Source organism: Suncus etruscus, chromosome 1 (assembly GCF_024139225.1).
Source record: "Suncus etruscus isolate mSunEtr1 chromosome 1, mSunEtr1.pri.cur, whole genome shotgun sequence".
Lineage (NCBI taxonomy): Eukaryota > Metazoa > Chordata > Mammalia > Eulipotyphla > Soricidae > Suncus > Suncus etruscus.
This window is the reverse complement of record NC_064848.1, coordinates 138,100,657-138,118,232: the sequence shown is the minus strand read 5'-3', so window position 1 is coordinate 138,118,232 and position 17,576 is coordinate 138,100,657. Positions and strand designations below refer to the sequence as shown.

Genomic DNA, 17,576 nt, shown 5'->3' with positions numbered 1-17,576 from the left:
AAATAGCTCCTGGCTGGCACGGGGGACCATATGGGACACCGGGATTTGAACCAACCACCTTTGGTCCTGGATCGGCTGCTTGCAAGGCAAATGCCGCTGTGCTATCTCTCCGGGCCCAGGAGCAATTTCTGAGCACAGAGCCAGGAGAAACCCCTGAGCATCACTGGGGTTCCCCCCACCCCCGAAAAAAAAAAAAACACCAAAGAAAAATAGTACAACAGATGAGGCCTTACCTTGTATTTGGCCTACTTGGTTTTAATCTCCAGTCCCCCATCTGGTCCCATGAGCACTTCCATGTATGGGTCCCCCCTTTCCCTACTAAAAAAAACCCACAACAGCCCAACCATCTGAGCACTCATGTCTTTAATTACTACTTTTTTTTTTGGGGGGGGGGGCTATATCCAGTGATCCTCAGGGTAACTCCTGTCTCTGCTCTGGGGACCACATGGAGTATAAGAGATCAATATTGGGTCAGCCACGTGACAGCACTCTAACATTGTACTATCTTTCTAGCCCCCAACTATTTCTTACTTAGAAGTCTGATAATACCAGTTACACAGACCTTTTCTAGTTTTATATGGTTCTTCTGCTTGATTGCCTCCTTATTCCTTTTGCTAGTTTCACTGCAGCATTTCCCTTAAGAAAATAGACTTGTAATTGTGTCTATAATTTATTGTCTCATCTAAGAGATCATTTCCCCTCAGTCCTGACTTCAATTTCTTTATCTTTTTTTTTTTTTTTGGTTTTTCGGGCCACACTCGTTTGATGCTCAGGGGTTACTCCTGGCTAAGCGCTCAGAAATTGCCCCTGGCTGGGGGGGGTCATGTGGGATGCCGGGGGATCGAACCGTGGTCCTTCCTTGGCTAGCACTTGCAAGGCAGGACACCTTACCTCTAGCACCACCCTCATTTCTTTATCTTGAACAAGGAAGTTGATCTGGGTTTTTTTGTTTTAGTTTTTTGTCTATGAGGGGGACACTTTGCTGAGGAACCTCATTCCTGACTGTACTTAGGGGACCATACGGAGTACTAGAATTTGAAGTTAGGCTAGATACATGCAAAGCAAACACCCTACCCTTTTCACTGTCTCTCCAATCTAGGGAAGTTGAGACAGGTCAACAGTTATCAGTAGTGCTAAATATTTCGGAAGTTTCATAGTCCTAGGTTATTATTCATATTCTTAAACCATGTTGGGGCCGAGGCGTGGTGGTGCAAACGGTAAAGCGTCTGCTTGCTGCTCTAGCCTAGGCCAGACCTCGGTTCAATCTCCTGGCCATTCCATATGGTCCCTCAAGCCAGGATGTGATTGTCTGAGTGCATAGCCAGGAGAAACCCTGAGCATCACTGGGAATGGCCCCCCCAAAAAAAAATTAAAAAAAACATGTTATAACTGGAGATTTATATTTATTTATAAAAGTGTTAGACTAGGAATGCTTTAAAGGTATGAAATAGAAATGATCTGTATCTTAAAGTGTTTCAAATAGAAGCTGAAGTTATCATACAGCTTACCTTTAATCGGCTGTTCAGTCCTCTGTCCTTTTTGACCCCCTCCCCCATTTCATCAGGACTGATCTCTTTAGCACAACCAAGTGTAAAACCTGAGTACTGCTGGCTATGGCCCAGATAAAAACAATAAATACTTCAATATAAAGCAAAGGTGAAATTGCTTCGCTAGTGGAATATCTGTATCTCCTATATTCATAGCATTAAGATTATAATGTATTTTGTTATGTATCTCCAATTTAATATAAAATTCTTTTTTTCACAACAAAAAACCTGAAGTTTCGTTATATTCTTCCTGCAAAGCCTCGATCATTGCACAGTGCAACCCCACAAAGGAATTTCAACCAAGTGACTGTGTGGTCACCTCCAGGGCTGCAGATTCTTGCCAAGGCTTTGAGAGAGAGGGGACAGGATAAGTGAGGGACATAGGGAACAGGAAAGATTCTTTAAGTCTAAAATTCTATATATATATTTATTCATTATGTTCTGTTTTGGAGCCACACCATGTGGTACACAGAGTACCTCCTGGCTCTATGCTCAGAAATCACTCCTGGCAATGCTTCAGGGATCATATCGGAATGCTGGGGATCGAACCCTGGTCTGCCATGTGCAAGACAAACAACCACCTTATATGCTATACTATTGCTCCATTCCCTTAGTAATGCTTGTTTTTGATAGATCTCTGGTAGAGCTATGAAGTTTCAGAAGTTTTTATGGAACTTTAAAAATTATATCTAGAAAATTACATAGTTTAAAATTAATTCTTCCTATCTCACCTCTCAAGCTATTGCAGTTTTTTCCAACAGTGCAAAGTATAGCTTGGAAATGCCAAAAATGAGGGGTGGGATGGGGTAGAGGCACAGCATATTGAATATTTAATAGACAGTATGCCTTGTTGGCAAAAATACCCTTAGGATTTAGACTTCTTATCTTTCTTTCATTGCAGCTAGATTGTTCAACTTTTTCTTTATTCTTTATTTTATTGAGGGGTGATGGTGGCTCCCATGATGAAGTCAGTGAGTCTCAACCTGCTGGGCTGTTCATTGCTAGGGTTCGAGCAAAAAGTGTCAGGGATTACCCACGTTCCCCAGGCCTGAACATCCAGTGACATTGAAGGGTCCTCATGATGACAAGTATCAAACATAGGTTGACCACATCCAGGGCATGTGCCTTAAGCCCAGTACTTGTCTCTATGACCCCTTTCTTCGGGGATCAGTGACAGCCATAGTAAGTTTAAAATTAATGAAAATTTTCATTTGAAATTTCAGGAGGGGGTTCCTGAAGAGACTGATGACTTTGGGGAATTTCGGATGAGAGTATCAGACTTGGTGAAAGACCTGATTTTCTTAATAGGGTCTATGGAGTGTTTTGCTCAGGTAAGGCCATTAGAGATTCTTAGCACTTTCATGATCCCCTTAATCAGGTTGTGTCTTGGCTTAACATTTCTGCTTTTTCTTTGATATGTAGGTGCCCAGCACACTGTCTGGTATATAGTAATTGTGTTTATTTGTATCTCACAAGTCATTAATTGCAGGCTATGTCTTATTCCCTTCCAATTTACACTGTTATTGTAACTGTCCCAGTTGTTCAGTTGAAATAGAAAATCAGAAATAAATGCCTTATATCCTCCCGATACTTAAAGAGGAATTTGGACCTACCCAGGAAAAATAAGCAGATCTTTCTTTTGCTTATTAAGTGTCCATTCCTGGGAACCCTTTTAGTTATTTAACATTATCTACACTCTGGTTAGGTTTTTGTGCAGTTTAATCCCAGAGATACTAAAATAGAAGATTGATGGTTCTGTCTGTTTTTCCTAACCATTAGTAACAAGTCATCACCATTCCACTGCCACTTGGCATTTGCACAATTGCTTGTGGTTTTCATGTTTCTAGATCATGGACTGAGTGCTGAAAAATTAGTTTTGATATTGTCAAGTATACTCCACTATTCTGGGTTTTTGTTTTGTTTTCTTTTGTTTGTACTTGGAGTTTCATTCAGTCATTCTTCCTACTTGGGGGTGGGCATAGTCTAGAAGTCATAGGAGGCATTAAAACATCGTTATGTATTTGTATCTATATTAAGCAATTGGCTTATTGGCTGCTTTTAAGGGTTGAGGTTTTGTAGAAATAAGATTCAGTGAAATCTCTAGATCGAAGGTGATCAGTACTCAGATTTGAATTCCTCTCTGTGACTCGTCACTTGCTTTTTTGCTTAGTAGACAATGCATAATGTGCTGAGGGTTTTTGTTTGTTTGTTTTTGGTTTTGTTTTGGGTCACACCTGACAGTACCCAGGAGTTACTCCTAGTTCTGTACTGAGAAATCACTCCCACAGGCTTGGGGGACCATGTGGGAAGGTGGGGGCTTGAACCTGGTTCGACAATTTGCAAGACAAAAGCCCTACCTGCTATGCTATGGTTCCACTCCCAATCAAAAGATATTTTTTATACCCACACCCTCCATCCCCAAACTAAAATTAAAAGTTTTAGCAGCTAAAGTTGGGAGATTACTCAAGTAGTATTTGAATGACTTCAAGAGGTCTTAGGATAAGAAAATTAACTTTGTCTTATCTAGCATTTTATTATTTGAAGATGCCTTATTCTGACCAACATGTGGTTACATTCCACAAATGGACCTAGGAAGTTTCTAGACTTGAATACCTCTGTTTATTTTTTCTCTTTTTCCCCTGCTTTGATATGGTATTGTAAGAGGTGTTTCTAACACCTTTTTTTTTTTTTTTTAGGAATTTAATTTAGATAATTAGTTTTAACCCAGACAAATCATTAAAATGATAGAATACATATATGGAAAATTTACTTGTCTTTCAATTTTAGTGTTTGTTTTTATCAATTATTATTTGAACCAGTGAAAGAAACTTTTACGTGGTTTGTTGTTTCTATTGCACTCGTTTTGTGGGGACAGATGATAATATTGATATACTCTCAGAGAACCAAGAGGTTGTTTTATTTTTTTTCAGACGTTAAAATAGTATTTGCTTATATGTGGAGATGTGAATATTAAAATATTTCTTCTTGGGCAGAGCGATAGAATAGTGGGTAGGAAAAAAATAATAATTAAATAAAAAAAGAATAGTGGTTAGGGCATTTGCCTTTCATGTGGTTGACTTGGGCTCAATCCCTGGCATTCCACAATAGTCTCCTGGGCCTACCAGGAATAATTTCTGATTAGAGCCAGGAGTAACTCCTGAGTGCTGCCAGGTTTGGCAAAATAAAATAAAATAAAATATTTCTTCTGACTCTTAAAAGATAATTAGATTTAGAAAGAAGGAATTGTAGTTCAATTCAATCCAAGATTTTTAAATTTTGTTTATTGTGGAATTCTGTTGTGTTTTCCTTTTAATGGATCCATCATCCACATCTTTTCTCTAGTTATATTCAACTCTGAAAGAAGGCAACCCACCTTGGGAGGTGACAGAAGCAGTACTCTTCATCATGGCTGCTATAGCAAAGAGTGTTGATCCGTGAGTGTCTTAATAAGTCTTTTGCTGGGAACATTGTCAAAGGAAGGAAAGTCATACCAGTTTTTTCTTAAGTATGTCTGAGAGTTCTTAGGTCTTACACTTTTAGAGGCTATTTTAGAGTAGCATGCATAGCTGATATCCATGCTTTAATTATATTTTCTACATGGTTGAAATTATCTTTAATGTGAATATATATTTAAGAAACAGGATTTAGGGGCCGGGCGGTGGCGCTAAAGGTAAGGTGCCTGCCTTGCCTGCGCTAGCCTTGGATGGACAGCGGTTCGATCCCCCGGTGTCCCATATGGTCCCCCAAGCCAGGAGCAACTTCTGAGCGCATAACCAGGAGTAACCCCTGAGCGTTACCGGGTGTGGCCCAAAAACCAAAAAAAAAAAAAAAAGAAACAGGATTTATTATGATAGTAGGGATAGGGTGGGGAGTTTTGAGACTTTCAAGAGTGCAAGGTCTAGGGGCTGGTGAAGTGGTGCTACAGGTAAGGTGTCTGCCTTGCAAGCGCTAGCCAAGGAAAGACCGCGGTTCAATCCCCCAGCGTCTTATATGGTCCCCCCCAAGCCAGGGGCGATTTCTGAGCGCTTAGCCAGGAGTAATCCCTGAGCATCAAATGGTTGTGGCCCAAAAAACTAAAAAAAAAAAAAAAACAAAGAGAGAGAGAGAGTGCAAGGTCTGCCATTTGTCAGGGGCCCACAATTTGGAATGTGTTTGACACCACAGCTATCAGAGATAAAGTGCATTTCAGCCATCACCTTCAAACTCATCCACATTGAATTTGGTAAAGACACAAATATTGGAAACTATTTTGTTCATAAGCTTGGGGATACAGGGCAATTGCACATTGCCTTGCACATGTGAAGCCCTAGGTTTGAATCTTGGTGGTGACACACACATACACTCGATACTAGGAAAAGTATCCTTATTTTTCCAGTTGAGACTTCCTTGTGAACATTTGGTCTGATAACATTTCATTTAGCTGTTATATTAGGTGTACTTACTTAAAAAGCTATGGGATAGGATCCGGGAAGGTGGCGCTAGAGGTAAGGTGTCTGCCTTGCAAGCGCTAGCATAGGACGGATCACGGTTCAATCCCCCGGCGTCCCATATGGTCCCCCCAAGCCAGGGGCGATTTCTGAGTGCATAGCCAGGAGTAACCCCTGAGCGTCAAACGGGTGTGGCCCAAAAACCAAAAAAAAAAAAAAAAAAAAAAAAAAAAGCTGTGGGATAGATACTAACTTGATTTATTTGCAAGTAAGTATTCTTAAGTATCTTTAAGTTATCCTTACAAATATTTAATTTTGTTATTTTTTTCTACTTCAGGAAATCACTTGTGGGTTTCAGAGAGGCAAAGCACTGGCATCATTTCACCTAAAAGTATAGCAAAATCAATGGGGCTGGAGCAGCCCCTGCTGGAGCAGTGGATAGGACACTTGGATTACAAGCCAATTGAGGTTCAATCCTCATCATTACATTTGGTCCCTGCAAGTCTGCCAGGAGTGATCCCTAAGTAGAGCCAGGAATAAGCCCTAAGTACCTCCAGGTGTGGCCTAATTCCACTTTGTCGCCCCCCCCCCAAAAAAAAAAGAACAGCAAAATCTAAAGAATAGTTATTTTTGTCATTGCATTGGAAAATTTTTAATTATTAGAATGTGACTTCCAATTTCTTAACATAACAGTTAGATTTATGATTTTAATGAAATTTTTAAAAATCTAATTTGCTTTGTGTATAAGTTAATAAATTGATGTTAACATTTTTCAGGGCTTTTTGGTTTGTTTTGTCTTTGGGCCACACCTGGCAGTGCTCAGGGCTTACTCCTGGCTCAGGAATTACTCCTGGTATATGGGGAGCATATAGAATACCTGGGATTGAACCCAGGTCAGCCGCATGCAAGGTAAATGCCCTACCCACTATGCTATAGCTCCAGCCCTATTGTTACATTACTTCTTACCCACCAAATACCCATAGAGTAGGTTTGTTTTTCTCTATTAAAATATTGTCATCTGGGGCTGGAGCAATAATACAGCAGGTAGATGTTTGCCTTGCACATGCAACCTAGTTTTGATGCCTGGTATCCTCTCTGGTCCTCTGACCCCACCAGGAGTGATTTCTAAGTGTAGAGCCAGGAGTAATCTCTGAACACCACTGGGTATGGGTCCCCCCTTCAACAAAATAAAATAAAATATTCTCATACTGAATTACACTGTTTTGGTCTCAGAGTCATCATGACAATCGAAAAGTGTTAAAAATACTCTAACCAGGGCTGTAGCGGTGGCACAGCAGTGGGGCACTTGAATTGCACCATGGTTCGATCCCCCTGTGTTCCATATAGTCCCCAAAGCAAGGAGTGGTTTCTGAGTGCATAGCAAGGAGTAACCCCTGAGCCACCCCTGTGACCCAAGAAGCAAAGAAAAAAAAATTTCTCACTGGTGGTATGTGTTAGTTTGAAAAGAGTGGTAGATACTTTCAATAATTAGCTTAACACCCCAGGAAATGTGAGGCATCATGAGAGACTTCGTATTTTTTGTTTATTAGCACTTGGGCAAACTGAATGGTTGTGTGTTTTGTTTTGGTGTACACAAAGGGCTTGATAGAATTAATTTATCTCAGGTAGCCTACTTGCTTTTAGTTCAGGATATTACTTTTATTTAAACATTTTTACTTCCGGATAAAATGTCACCACTCAGGAAGTATGCTTTACATTTTTCAATGATGTTTAGCCAGTATACTTATGAGTAGGGACAAAAAAGGAATAGGAAAAATTAATTTATGGAGCTATGAAAGTATTTAGTTCACTTTCATTTTCATCCATGTTTTAAGCAGGGCACCCTTTTTTATTCTGCAGCTTGAGTCCATTTTTCTTTAGTAAGCCTATCCATTCTTTGCTGGTCTTAAATTTTCCAATATCGGGATCAGAGAGCACAGCGGTAGGGCTTTTGCCATGCATGCAGCCAAATCCCGGTATCCCATATGGTCCCCATGCCTGCCAGGAGTAAGTTCTGAGCGCAGAGCCAGGAGTAGCCCCTGAGCGCTGCTAGGTGTGACCCCAAAACAAACAAAAAAATTCAATATCTCGCTCTTCAGTATTTTGTAGAAGTGATAGGACAGCAGAGCAAGTAGGGCATTTACCTTGTCTGTGGCTGGCCCTGGTTTGATCCCTGGCATCTCATTTAGTCCCTTTAGTTTGTCAGTAATAATTTCTGAGTGCAAGAGAAACCTTTGAGTATCGCTAGGTTTGGCCCCAAACAAACAAACAAACAAACAAAAAACCTTGTGAAGAATAACAACTAAGAGAATGTTATTTCTGAGAATTATCCATATATTGTATTTAGCCATTCAGCAGTATTTCTTGAGTGCCCACCACATACTAGATACCATTAGAAATAAATTGATTCTTAAAAAAAAAACAGCATTCATTGACAGAAAATGCATACTCCAATTTGAAGAGCCTGATAGCAGGATGTGTCTTCAGTCTTTTGACTAGCAGAAGATTAAGCAATCTACACTTGCAATAATGATTTCTTCCTTTTTTCCTTTTTTTTTAGTAGGATGTAGAATGACTTTTATGTGAATGATAAACATTTTTGCCCACATATTTTATTTAGTTAGAAGGAAATTCTTTAGTGATGAGATGTCTTTGCAACCTGTACACTGGCCAGAAACTTGCCTTAGAAATTATAACACAGGGCCCAAGAGGTAGATAATACAGTGCATAAGGCATTTGCCTTCCACAGAGCTGACTTATTTGATCCTGGCATCCCATCCTGGATCCCTGAGCACTACCAAGAGTGATTTCTAAGGGCACAGCCAGGAGTAACCTTGAGCATTGCCAGGTGGGGCCCAAAGACCAAACCAAAACAACATACTGATAACTAGATACAGCAAAATTTTAGACTTTAAGAAGAATGATTTTGTTTCTTATGTACCTCCTTTACCCTGTATTCCCTTGTGTTTTCAGGGAGAACAATCCAACACTTGTGGAGGTCCTGGAAGGCGTGGTCCGCCTCCCAGAGAGCGTACACACTGCTGTGCGGTACACCAGCATCGAGTTGGTTGGTGAGATGAGTGAAGTAGTTGATCGGAACCCTCAGTTCCTTGGTATGTGTGAGCCCTCCCCATTGCCACCACAGTATCTTGATGTTCTCATTTTCTTTTTTCTCTCCTCTACTTTTCCCCTTGCTTTTTATTTTATAGATGGCCTTTATACACAAAGAATAAATAGTATATGCTATTTATTGGATAAAATATTTATATTCTGGTCAGATAGTAGACAATTAAATCTCTAGATAAAGAAGCAATTTGCTTCTAGAACTTTGCTTCATTATGAATGTTTCTGTCTTTGTTAAGTCTTTGGCATAAGCTTTAGCTCATTAAAACTTTTCTGCAGTTCTAACTAGGAGCTATTAAAAGACTAATGCAAAGGAGAGGGTATTTAAAAGTATTTAAAACTTACTCCATTTAAAGAATGAAAATTGGGGCCGGAGAGATAGCATGAAGGTAAGGCGTTTGCCTTGCATGCAGAAGGTCAGTGGTTCAAATCCCAGCATCCCATATGGTCCCCTGAGCCTGCCAGGAGGGATTTCTGAGCATAGAGCCAGGAGTAACCTCTGAGTGCTGCCAGTGTGACCTAAAAACCAAAAAAAGAAAGAATGAAAATTATTTGAAACTAAGTATAAATGAAGAGGCTTGACTTATGTAACCTCTAGTTGTCTTTAACTTGAAAAATTAGCTAAAGATGATATAAAATAACATTAAAAATAAAAATAGAGGGGCCAGGGAGATAGCATGGAGGAAAGGCATTTGCCTTGCATGCAGAAGGACGGTGGTTCGAATCCCGGCATCCCATATGGTCCCCCAAGCCTGCCAGGAGCAATTTCTGAACCAGGAGTAACCCTGAGCACTGCCGGGTGTGACCCAAAAACCAAAAATAAATAAATAAAAGATAATGGGGCTGGAGAGATAACACAGTGGTAGGGCATTTGCCTTGTATGAGGCTCAGTTTAGCTATGGTAATACCCACAATAAAACTTAAGACCTGAAAAAAAATACAATGTCTTACTTAGAAATCAGTTCACTTGGGGCTGAACAGATAGTACAGTGGTAGGGCCTTGAACGCAGAACCTGGGACAGACCCGGGTTTAATTCCTGGCATTCCAGATGGTCCCCTGAGCCTACCAGGATCGATTTCTGAGTGCAGAGTTAGGAACCCCTGAACACCGCTGGGTATGGCCCAAAAACAAACAAAAAAAGGTGGGTGGGTGATTTGAAAATAAAAAAAAATAAAAAAAAAACAATGGTAGAAATCTTCTAACCCCCTAATTTTGCAAATGACATTAAAATCCAAATCAAACTTATTCAAGGTAGAACTCAGAGCAATGGGATACGGTATTTACTTTATACATAGCCAACCCTGGTTCAATTCCTGGTACCTTATATATTCTTCTAGCTTGCCAGGAGTAAACTTTGAGCACTGCCAAGGTGGACCGCACCCAGGTTTAATCACCCATATGGCTCCCAAGTATGTCAGGAATAATTCTTGAGTGCAAAGTGGTGAATAACCCCTGAGTATCACTGGTGGGTGTGACTCAAAGACAGATAAAAGTGTGGTAAGTTTTCCTTTTTTTCTAGTTGCTACTTACAGAGCACATCATAGACATGCTTATAGCATTTTTAATTTTTTTGTGTTTTTGGGCCACGCCCAATGGTTCTATGCTTAGGGATTAGTCTTGATAGTACTTGCTTGGGGAACCTTATGTGATACTGGCAATCAATCCAGTCATTTAGTGCAGGACAAGTACTGTTACTCCTCGTTATCTTTCTGACCTTTTAATATATTTCTATCCTTCCAGAAAGAGATGAATTAATTGATAGGACTTAGGTTTTCTTACAGTGTCAATGACACCATCTTGTTGTATTGTAGTTTGAATATATTTTATTTTTTAATGAACCGACTTTTTTTTTTTTTACCAAAATGATAAATAGACCTAGTTTAATAAATTAGAAATTTTTCTTTACCTTTAAATTATGTAATCTCTGCTCTATGACTATTCTCCCTAGACCCTGTGTTGGGCTATTTGATGAAAGGCCTATGTGAAAAGCCTCTGGGTTCTGCTGCAGCCAAAGCCATTCATAATATTTGTTCTGTTTGCCGTGATCACATGGCTCAACACTTCAGTGGACTCTTGGAGATTGCCCGTTCCCTTGATTCCTTCATGTTGTCTCCAGAAGCTGCTGTAGGCTTGTTAAAAGGTATGTATGGCTTTAACCAGAAGCAAACTCCTCTAAGCCACTCTCAATGATCTTTTTTTTTTTGGTTTTTGGGCCACACCCGGTAACGCTCAGGGGTTACTCCTGGCTATGCGCTCAGAAGTCGCTCCTGGCTTGGGGGACCATATGGGACGCCAGGGGATCGAACCGAGGTCCATCCTAGGCTAGTGCAGGCAAGGCAGGCACCTTACCTCTAGCGCCACCGCCCGGCCCGCTCTCAATGATCTTAAGTCACTCATAACTCACTTTTTCAGAGAGTGTACTCACTGTGGGGAAGTGACTTTTTCACAGTAGTGGGTGTACATAATTATTTTTATAGAAGGAAAAGAAAGATAGAGCTTTGTATTACTATTCAAAAAGATAAGTAGTATACACATATCAGTTCCCTAAATAGGAAGCAAGGATCCTACCTAGTCTATTATCTTTACCATTACTTCTCAGTTTACACCAAGTGAAAGCCTATTTAAAGACATACAGCCAAAGTGGTGATGGAACTCAGAATAATAGAAGAGCTAAAATTAGCAAGGCTGGGATATCAAATGCCTAAAGGCAATAGAAACTAGACCAGGAGAGCTGTGTTCTGTAGGAAGATTGCCACTGGGCAGGGGCACTGGGGATAGTTAGAGAAGAGAACACAGAACGCAGTCATGGAGGGGAAAATATGTGACTACCAGAGTCAGGCTGGGGGGTGGGAAAGAAACGTTGACATTGGTGGTGGGAAGTGATCCTGGTCAATGGATTGGTTGTTAGAACATTGTATGCCTGAAGATCACAAATATCTTTTTAACTTTGTAATTCATGATGATTTCATAAAAAATAATTTTAAGAGGCTGGAGAGATAGCACAGTGGTAGGATATTTGCTTTACACGTGCTTACTTGGACCAGACCCGGGTTTGATTCCTGGCATTTCATATTGTCCCGAGTCTGCCAGGAGTGATTTCTGAGCACAAAGCCAGGAGTAAAGTCTGAGCAATGCCAAGTGTGGCCCAAAGACCAAAAAAGTAAATAAATGAAATAAAACATAGGAACGTTGGAAACGGATCCATAGTACAATGGGTAAGGCATTTGCCTTGCACATGGCCAACCTAAGTTCGGTCCCTGGCATCCCACGTGATCCCTCAATCCTGCCAGGAGTAAATTCTGAACTCATCCAGGACCCTGAATACTGCTTTGTGTGACCCCCAAACAAAGGAAAACAAAATAAAAGTTGTAGGAAAGCTAGGGAAAATAATTAACCAAGTATATGTTTAGGTATTTGGAAGGTTATAAAAAGTAGAAAATTGGGGCTGGAAAGTTAGCATGGAGGTAAAGCATTTGCCTTTTATGTAGAAGGTCATTGGTTCGAATTCCGGCATCCCATATGGTCCCCCGAACCAGCCAGTAGTGATTTCTGAGCATGGAGCCAGGAGGAACCCCTAAGCACTGCCGGGTGTAAGCCCCCCCCCCCCAAAAAAAATAAGTAGAAAATTGCATTATTGGTAGTTTACTGGCTCCTAGAAAGAAATTGCCTTTTTCTTTTTTTGGTGTGGGGCGGGGGGCGGTTTGGGCCATACCCAGCAGGCTCAGAGGACCATATGGGATGCTGAGGATCAAACCTGTATTAGCTGCTTGCAAGGCAAATTTCCTATCCACTGTACTAACGCTCTGGCCCCCACAATGCTTTTTTTTTTTAACTTTATTGATTCATAGATTGATTGGTTTCTGGGTCACACCCAGCAGCGCTTAGGGGTTACTCCTGGCTCTGCACTGGCAGACTGGAGGACCATATGGGATGCTGGAAACCAAACTGGTTTCCTCCTGGGTCGGCCATATGCAAGGCAAATGCCCCACCTCTGCTATCTCTCCAGCTCCCCCCACAATGCTTTCTAATCAGAATTGCTGAAAATAGACTTGGGTGTCTATTAAGTAATAAAATCCTTAGAGGTGGTAGTTTAGAGGATTATTAAAAGAAAAGGAGCCGGAGAGATAGCATGGAGGTAAGGCATTTGCCTTTCATGCAGAAGGTTGGTGAATCGAATCCCGGCATCCCCTATGGTCCCCTGAGCGCTGCCAGGTGTGACCCAAACACCAAAGAAAAAAAGAAAAGAATTACTAAAAGAATTTTATTAAAATTATTAAAATATTTTATTAATTATTAAAAGTTTTAAGTTATATAATCTTATTTTTTCAGTCTTACCACTAACTGGCAGGTCTGGTCGAATTAGATGATACATATATGGAGGCGAGTCTTCTCATTGTTTTTTAGGGGCCACACCTGCTGGTGCTCTGTTATTATTCCTGGTTCTTCACTCAGGAATCACTCTTGGTGTGTTTGGGGACCATGTGGAATGCCAGTAGGCAGTATGCAGGGCAAGTGCCCCATCCACTGTGCTATTACTCTGGCCTAGTATTACTCATTTATGTGATCAGCTTCTTTACTAACCAATGTGACCATAAATTTTTCAAGAAAGATTTTCTTTTTGCAGTATGAAATTTTGTTAATTTACTTTATTAGCATAAATGATGACATTAACATCAGTGACAATTACTACTTGAATCTGTGCTATTTGATCATTGTTTCTGGTGAATCTTGGGTTGTTTTGGGTCCACACCTGGCTTTGCATTCAATGGTCCACTCTTCGGTTTACTCCAGGGATTACTTGGGGTTTACTCCTGGATCTGCATTCAGATATCACTTCTGGTAGTGATCAGGGGATCATATGAGGTGCCAGGGATCAAACCCAGGTTAGACATATATGCAAGACAAGCACTTTTATTTACTGTGCTCTTTCCAGTTTCTCTGGTGAAATTTAACCTTGGCATTGTGAAATGACATCTAACCTATAATAAAATGCTGCCCCATTAGTACCATACCATACCATTGTCTTACCTGTACTGTCATTTAGATATTGAAAATCTTTTAAGGAAACATTGTTTTCTGTAGGAATGAATTAAGAAAAGATCATAGGGCCAGAGAGATAACACAGGGGTAAGGCATTTGCCTTGCACGCAGCCAATCCGAGTTTGATTCCAGGTATCCTATATGTCCTCTGAGCCTGCTGGGTCGATTTCTGAGTGCAGAGCCAGGAGTAACCAACCCCTGAGCACCACTGGGTGTGGCCCCAAAACAAACAAAAAAATCATGTTTATGTTAAATTTTCTTTGATCGTACACACTAGTTTTAAGTAAAAGTTAACCATTACTTGTAGGTGGTCAGAGGGGAAATCTGGATTTATGGGTTGATTATACTGTTCCAGTAAATGAAATTTTAAGAAATGAGAGAAAATAATGACAGTTAAAGATATTCTACTTAGGAACATAGGCTGATGTGTAATGCTTCAAATCTGTTGACATTTACATTTTATTGGGGGGGAAAGAGAAAACTTTTGATACCATTTAAAAATGAAAAGCAAACTTTGCACTTACTCTCCTGTAAGAGTAACAGATCCAGAGAGAATGACCTTTTCTCAATTCAGATGGTAGAGTTAGAAATAAATCTCTAGTTTTGTTTTACAGAACAACATTATGTCTGTATTTTGGGGGCTGGGAAATTACTCAAAGGGCTAGAACATCTACTTTTCATGCAGCAGCCCCAGGTTTGACCCCACCACTTCATGGTTCCCCAAGCTTTGCAGGAAACCGTCTCTCTACTCCTGTACTCTAAAAACTCAAAAAAGAGTTACCTGGTGTACTTAAGAGAAATTTAAGGATTTCTGACCCAATAAATCAGAATCTCTGGGGCCGGGCGGTGGCGCTGGAGGTAAGGTGCCTGCCTTGCCTGCGCTAGCCTAGGACGGACCGCGGTTCGATCCCCCCGGCATCCCATATGGTCCCCCAAGAAGCCAGGAGCAACTTCTGAGCGCATAGCCAGGAGTAACCCCTGAGCGTCACAGGGTGTGGCCCAAAAAAAAAAAACCAAAAAAAAAAAAAAAAAAAAAAAAAATCAGAATCTCTGGGGATTTTGAGAATCATTGTACTATACTGTATAAAGAATAACTTTGCTTTCTGAAGAATGTTTTTAAAGTCTGAAGAATCTGTGAGGGATGTTGAAAACAGTGTGCTGCTGAAGAGAAGTAATATTTAAACTTTAGTTGTAAAAATAATCAGTTCAGCTGGGTAAGCCAAGTAAAAAAAATTTATCAAAAGTTATAAATAAATAAAAAAGATTATAAATAAAAAAAACCCTGTTACATAAAAAATAATGCATTTCAGCAATAAAATTTAGCAGTAGAACATGTGTGATCAGGCACTGGGTTCTTACTGCCCCCCCCCCAAGTATACTTGATGGTATATGTGTGTGTCCCCAATATATATATATATGTATAGGAGGATATGGGAGTGGGGGGTGCATGCTTGCATCACATTCCTTTGAGCATTGCCTTGTGTGGCCCAAAAGCAAAATCAGATTAATTGCTGATCATGGGGCTGATGTGATAGTGTAAGAGTTAAGGCACTTGACCCCAGTTTGAATTCCTGTACCATTTATGGTCCCCTGAGCAGTCTCCAGTGGTTACTCCTGAACACAGAATCAGGAATAGTGTCTGAACACTGAGATGTGGCCCCAACAATATTCTCTTTTTTTTTTTTTAAGTGTTGTTCTTTCTGAAACATAGAACTGATTTTTACCGTTTTTGTTAACTATGTTGTAGATGAATGTTTTGCCTATTTCTGCTATTATATTCTTCCTTTGTCTTTTAGGAACAGCACTTGTCCTAGCCAGGTTACCTTTGGATAAAATTACTGAATGTCTTAGTGAACTGTGTTCTGTTCAGGTTATGGCATTGAAAAAGGTGAGTTTAAGTAATGGGTGAAACAGATGTAAGGTGTTTATATGTTAGGGGAAAAAAAAGACAAAATTATTTACAGGTCATCTTTTATCTACCTAGAAAAGCCAAAGGAATGAATCTGAATGAATTGTTATTCAAAGCAACAAGTGAGCCCAAGTAACTCCGTACATAGAATAAGCATTCCAGGATTAGTAAATTGTCACACTATCAGTAATAAGCTATGGATAAGGAAAGACACCTTTTGAGTTTGGAACCCAAATAATCTATTGGAAAGATTATAGTTAAATATCAGTTAAAGCATCATGGAAATTTTTAGGAGAACTTGATTTAAAATTCCAAAGTTTTATCTTCAGTGATATACTGGTAGATGCAGCCAATAAATTTTAGGGGGCCCAGAGAGATAGCACAGCGGCGTTTGCCTTGCAAGCAGCCAATCCAGGACCAAAGGTGGTTGGTTCGAATCTCGGTGTCCCATATGGTCCCCCGTGCCTGCCAGGAGCTATTTCTGAGCAGACAGCCAGGAGTAACACCTGAGCACCGCTGAATGTGGCCCAAAAACCAAAAATAAATAAATAAATAAATAAATAAATAAATAAATAAATAAATAAAATTTAGGGTAGAATAAAAGGTAAAATTATCTTTTAAAAATATATTCTAAAGAAAATGAAGAAGAAAAAAGAAAAGGAAAAAATATATTCTAAAACCACGTTTTTTAGATTCAAAGTTTTAAAAATTAATTTGAAAATTGTAATCTAGTTGTATTCTTATAATAAATATTTGCCAGCTTACTGTGGAAATGAAAGCAGACAGTTTTTAGCAGCTAATAGTATATAAGAATGTGGGAGAGGTCAAAACAGGTTTATGACCAGATTTGGGAATCCAAGTTAATTAATTTGCAGGAGTGGGAGGCTTCCACGTGTGCTCAGGGGTTCTGTGGGGGCCTCCCTGTAGTTTCTCCAAATGGGATGAAAATTCAGTTATTGGGTTTTTTTTTTGTTTGTTTGTTTTGGTCTTTCGGGTCACACCCGTTTGATGCTCAGGGGTTACTCCTGGCTAAGAAAGCGCTTAGAAATTGCCTCTGGCTTGGGGGGACCAATGGGACACGGGGTGGGGGGGGGGGAGGGTGGATCCAACCGCGGTCCTTCCTTGGCTAGCGCTTGCAAGGCAGACACCTTACCTCTAGTGCCACCTCGCTGACCCCAACAATTCAGTTTTAAGGCCAAGGATATGGTGCTCAGGTCCTGTGTTGCCAGGACCACCTTGTCTACACCCAGTGATGCTCAGGACACAGTGTGGTTGTCTAGGGATTGAACCCAGGTTAGGTATGTGCAAGGCAGGTGCCCCAACTAAATTCCTGGCCTAGGCATTCTTTTTTTTTTTTTTTTTTTTTTGGGCCACACCCAGCAGTGCTCAGGGGTTCCTCCTGGCTGTCTGCTCAGAAATAGCTCCTGGCAGGCACGGGGGACCATATGGGACACCGGGATTCGAACCAACCACCTTAGGTCCTGGATCGACTGCTTGCAAGGCAAACACCACTGTGCTATCTCTCCAGG

General features: G+C 40.4%; 1 protein-coding gene across 2 annotated transcripts in view; it reads left to right on the top strand.

Moving 5' to 3' along the window:
• The window catches only part of TNPO3 (transportin 3), a 110,443-nt gene that overhangs the window by 58,599 nt on the left and 34,268 nt on the right, over window positions 1-17,576 (top strand). For both annotated transcript variants that reach the window (XM_049774308.1, XM_049774309.1), the window contains 5 exons: window positions 2,771-2,878; window positions 4,890-4,981; window positions 8,948-9,087; window positions 11,047-11,238; window positions 15,935-16,026. In XM_049774308.1, the coding sequence (XP_049630265.1) occupies window positions 2,771-2,878; window positions 4,890-4,981; window positions 8,948-9,087; window positions 11,047-11,238; window positions 15,935-16,026 (624 nt within the window). The remainder of the gene's footprint in view (window positions 1-2,770; window positions 2,879-4,889; window positions 4,982-8,947; window positions 9,088-11,046; window positions 11,239-15,934; window positions 16,027-17,576) is intronic.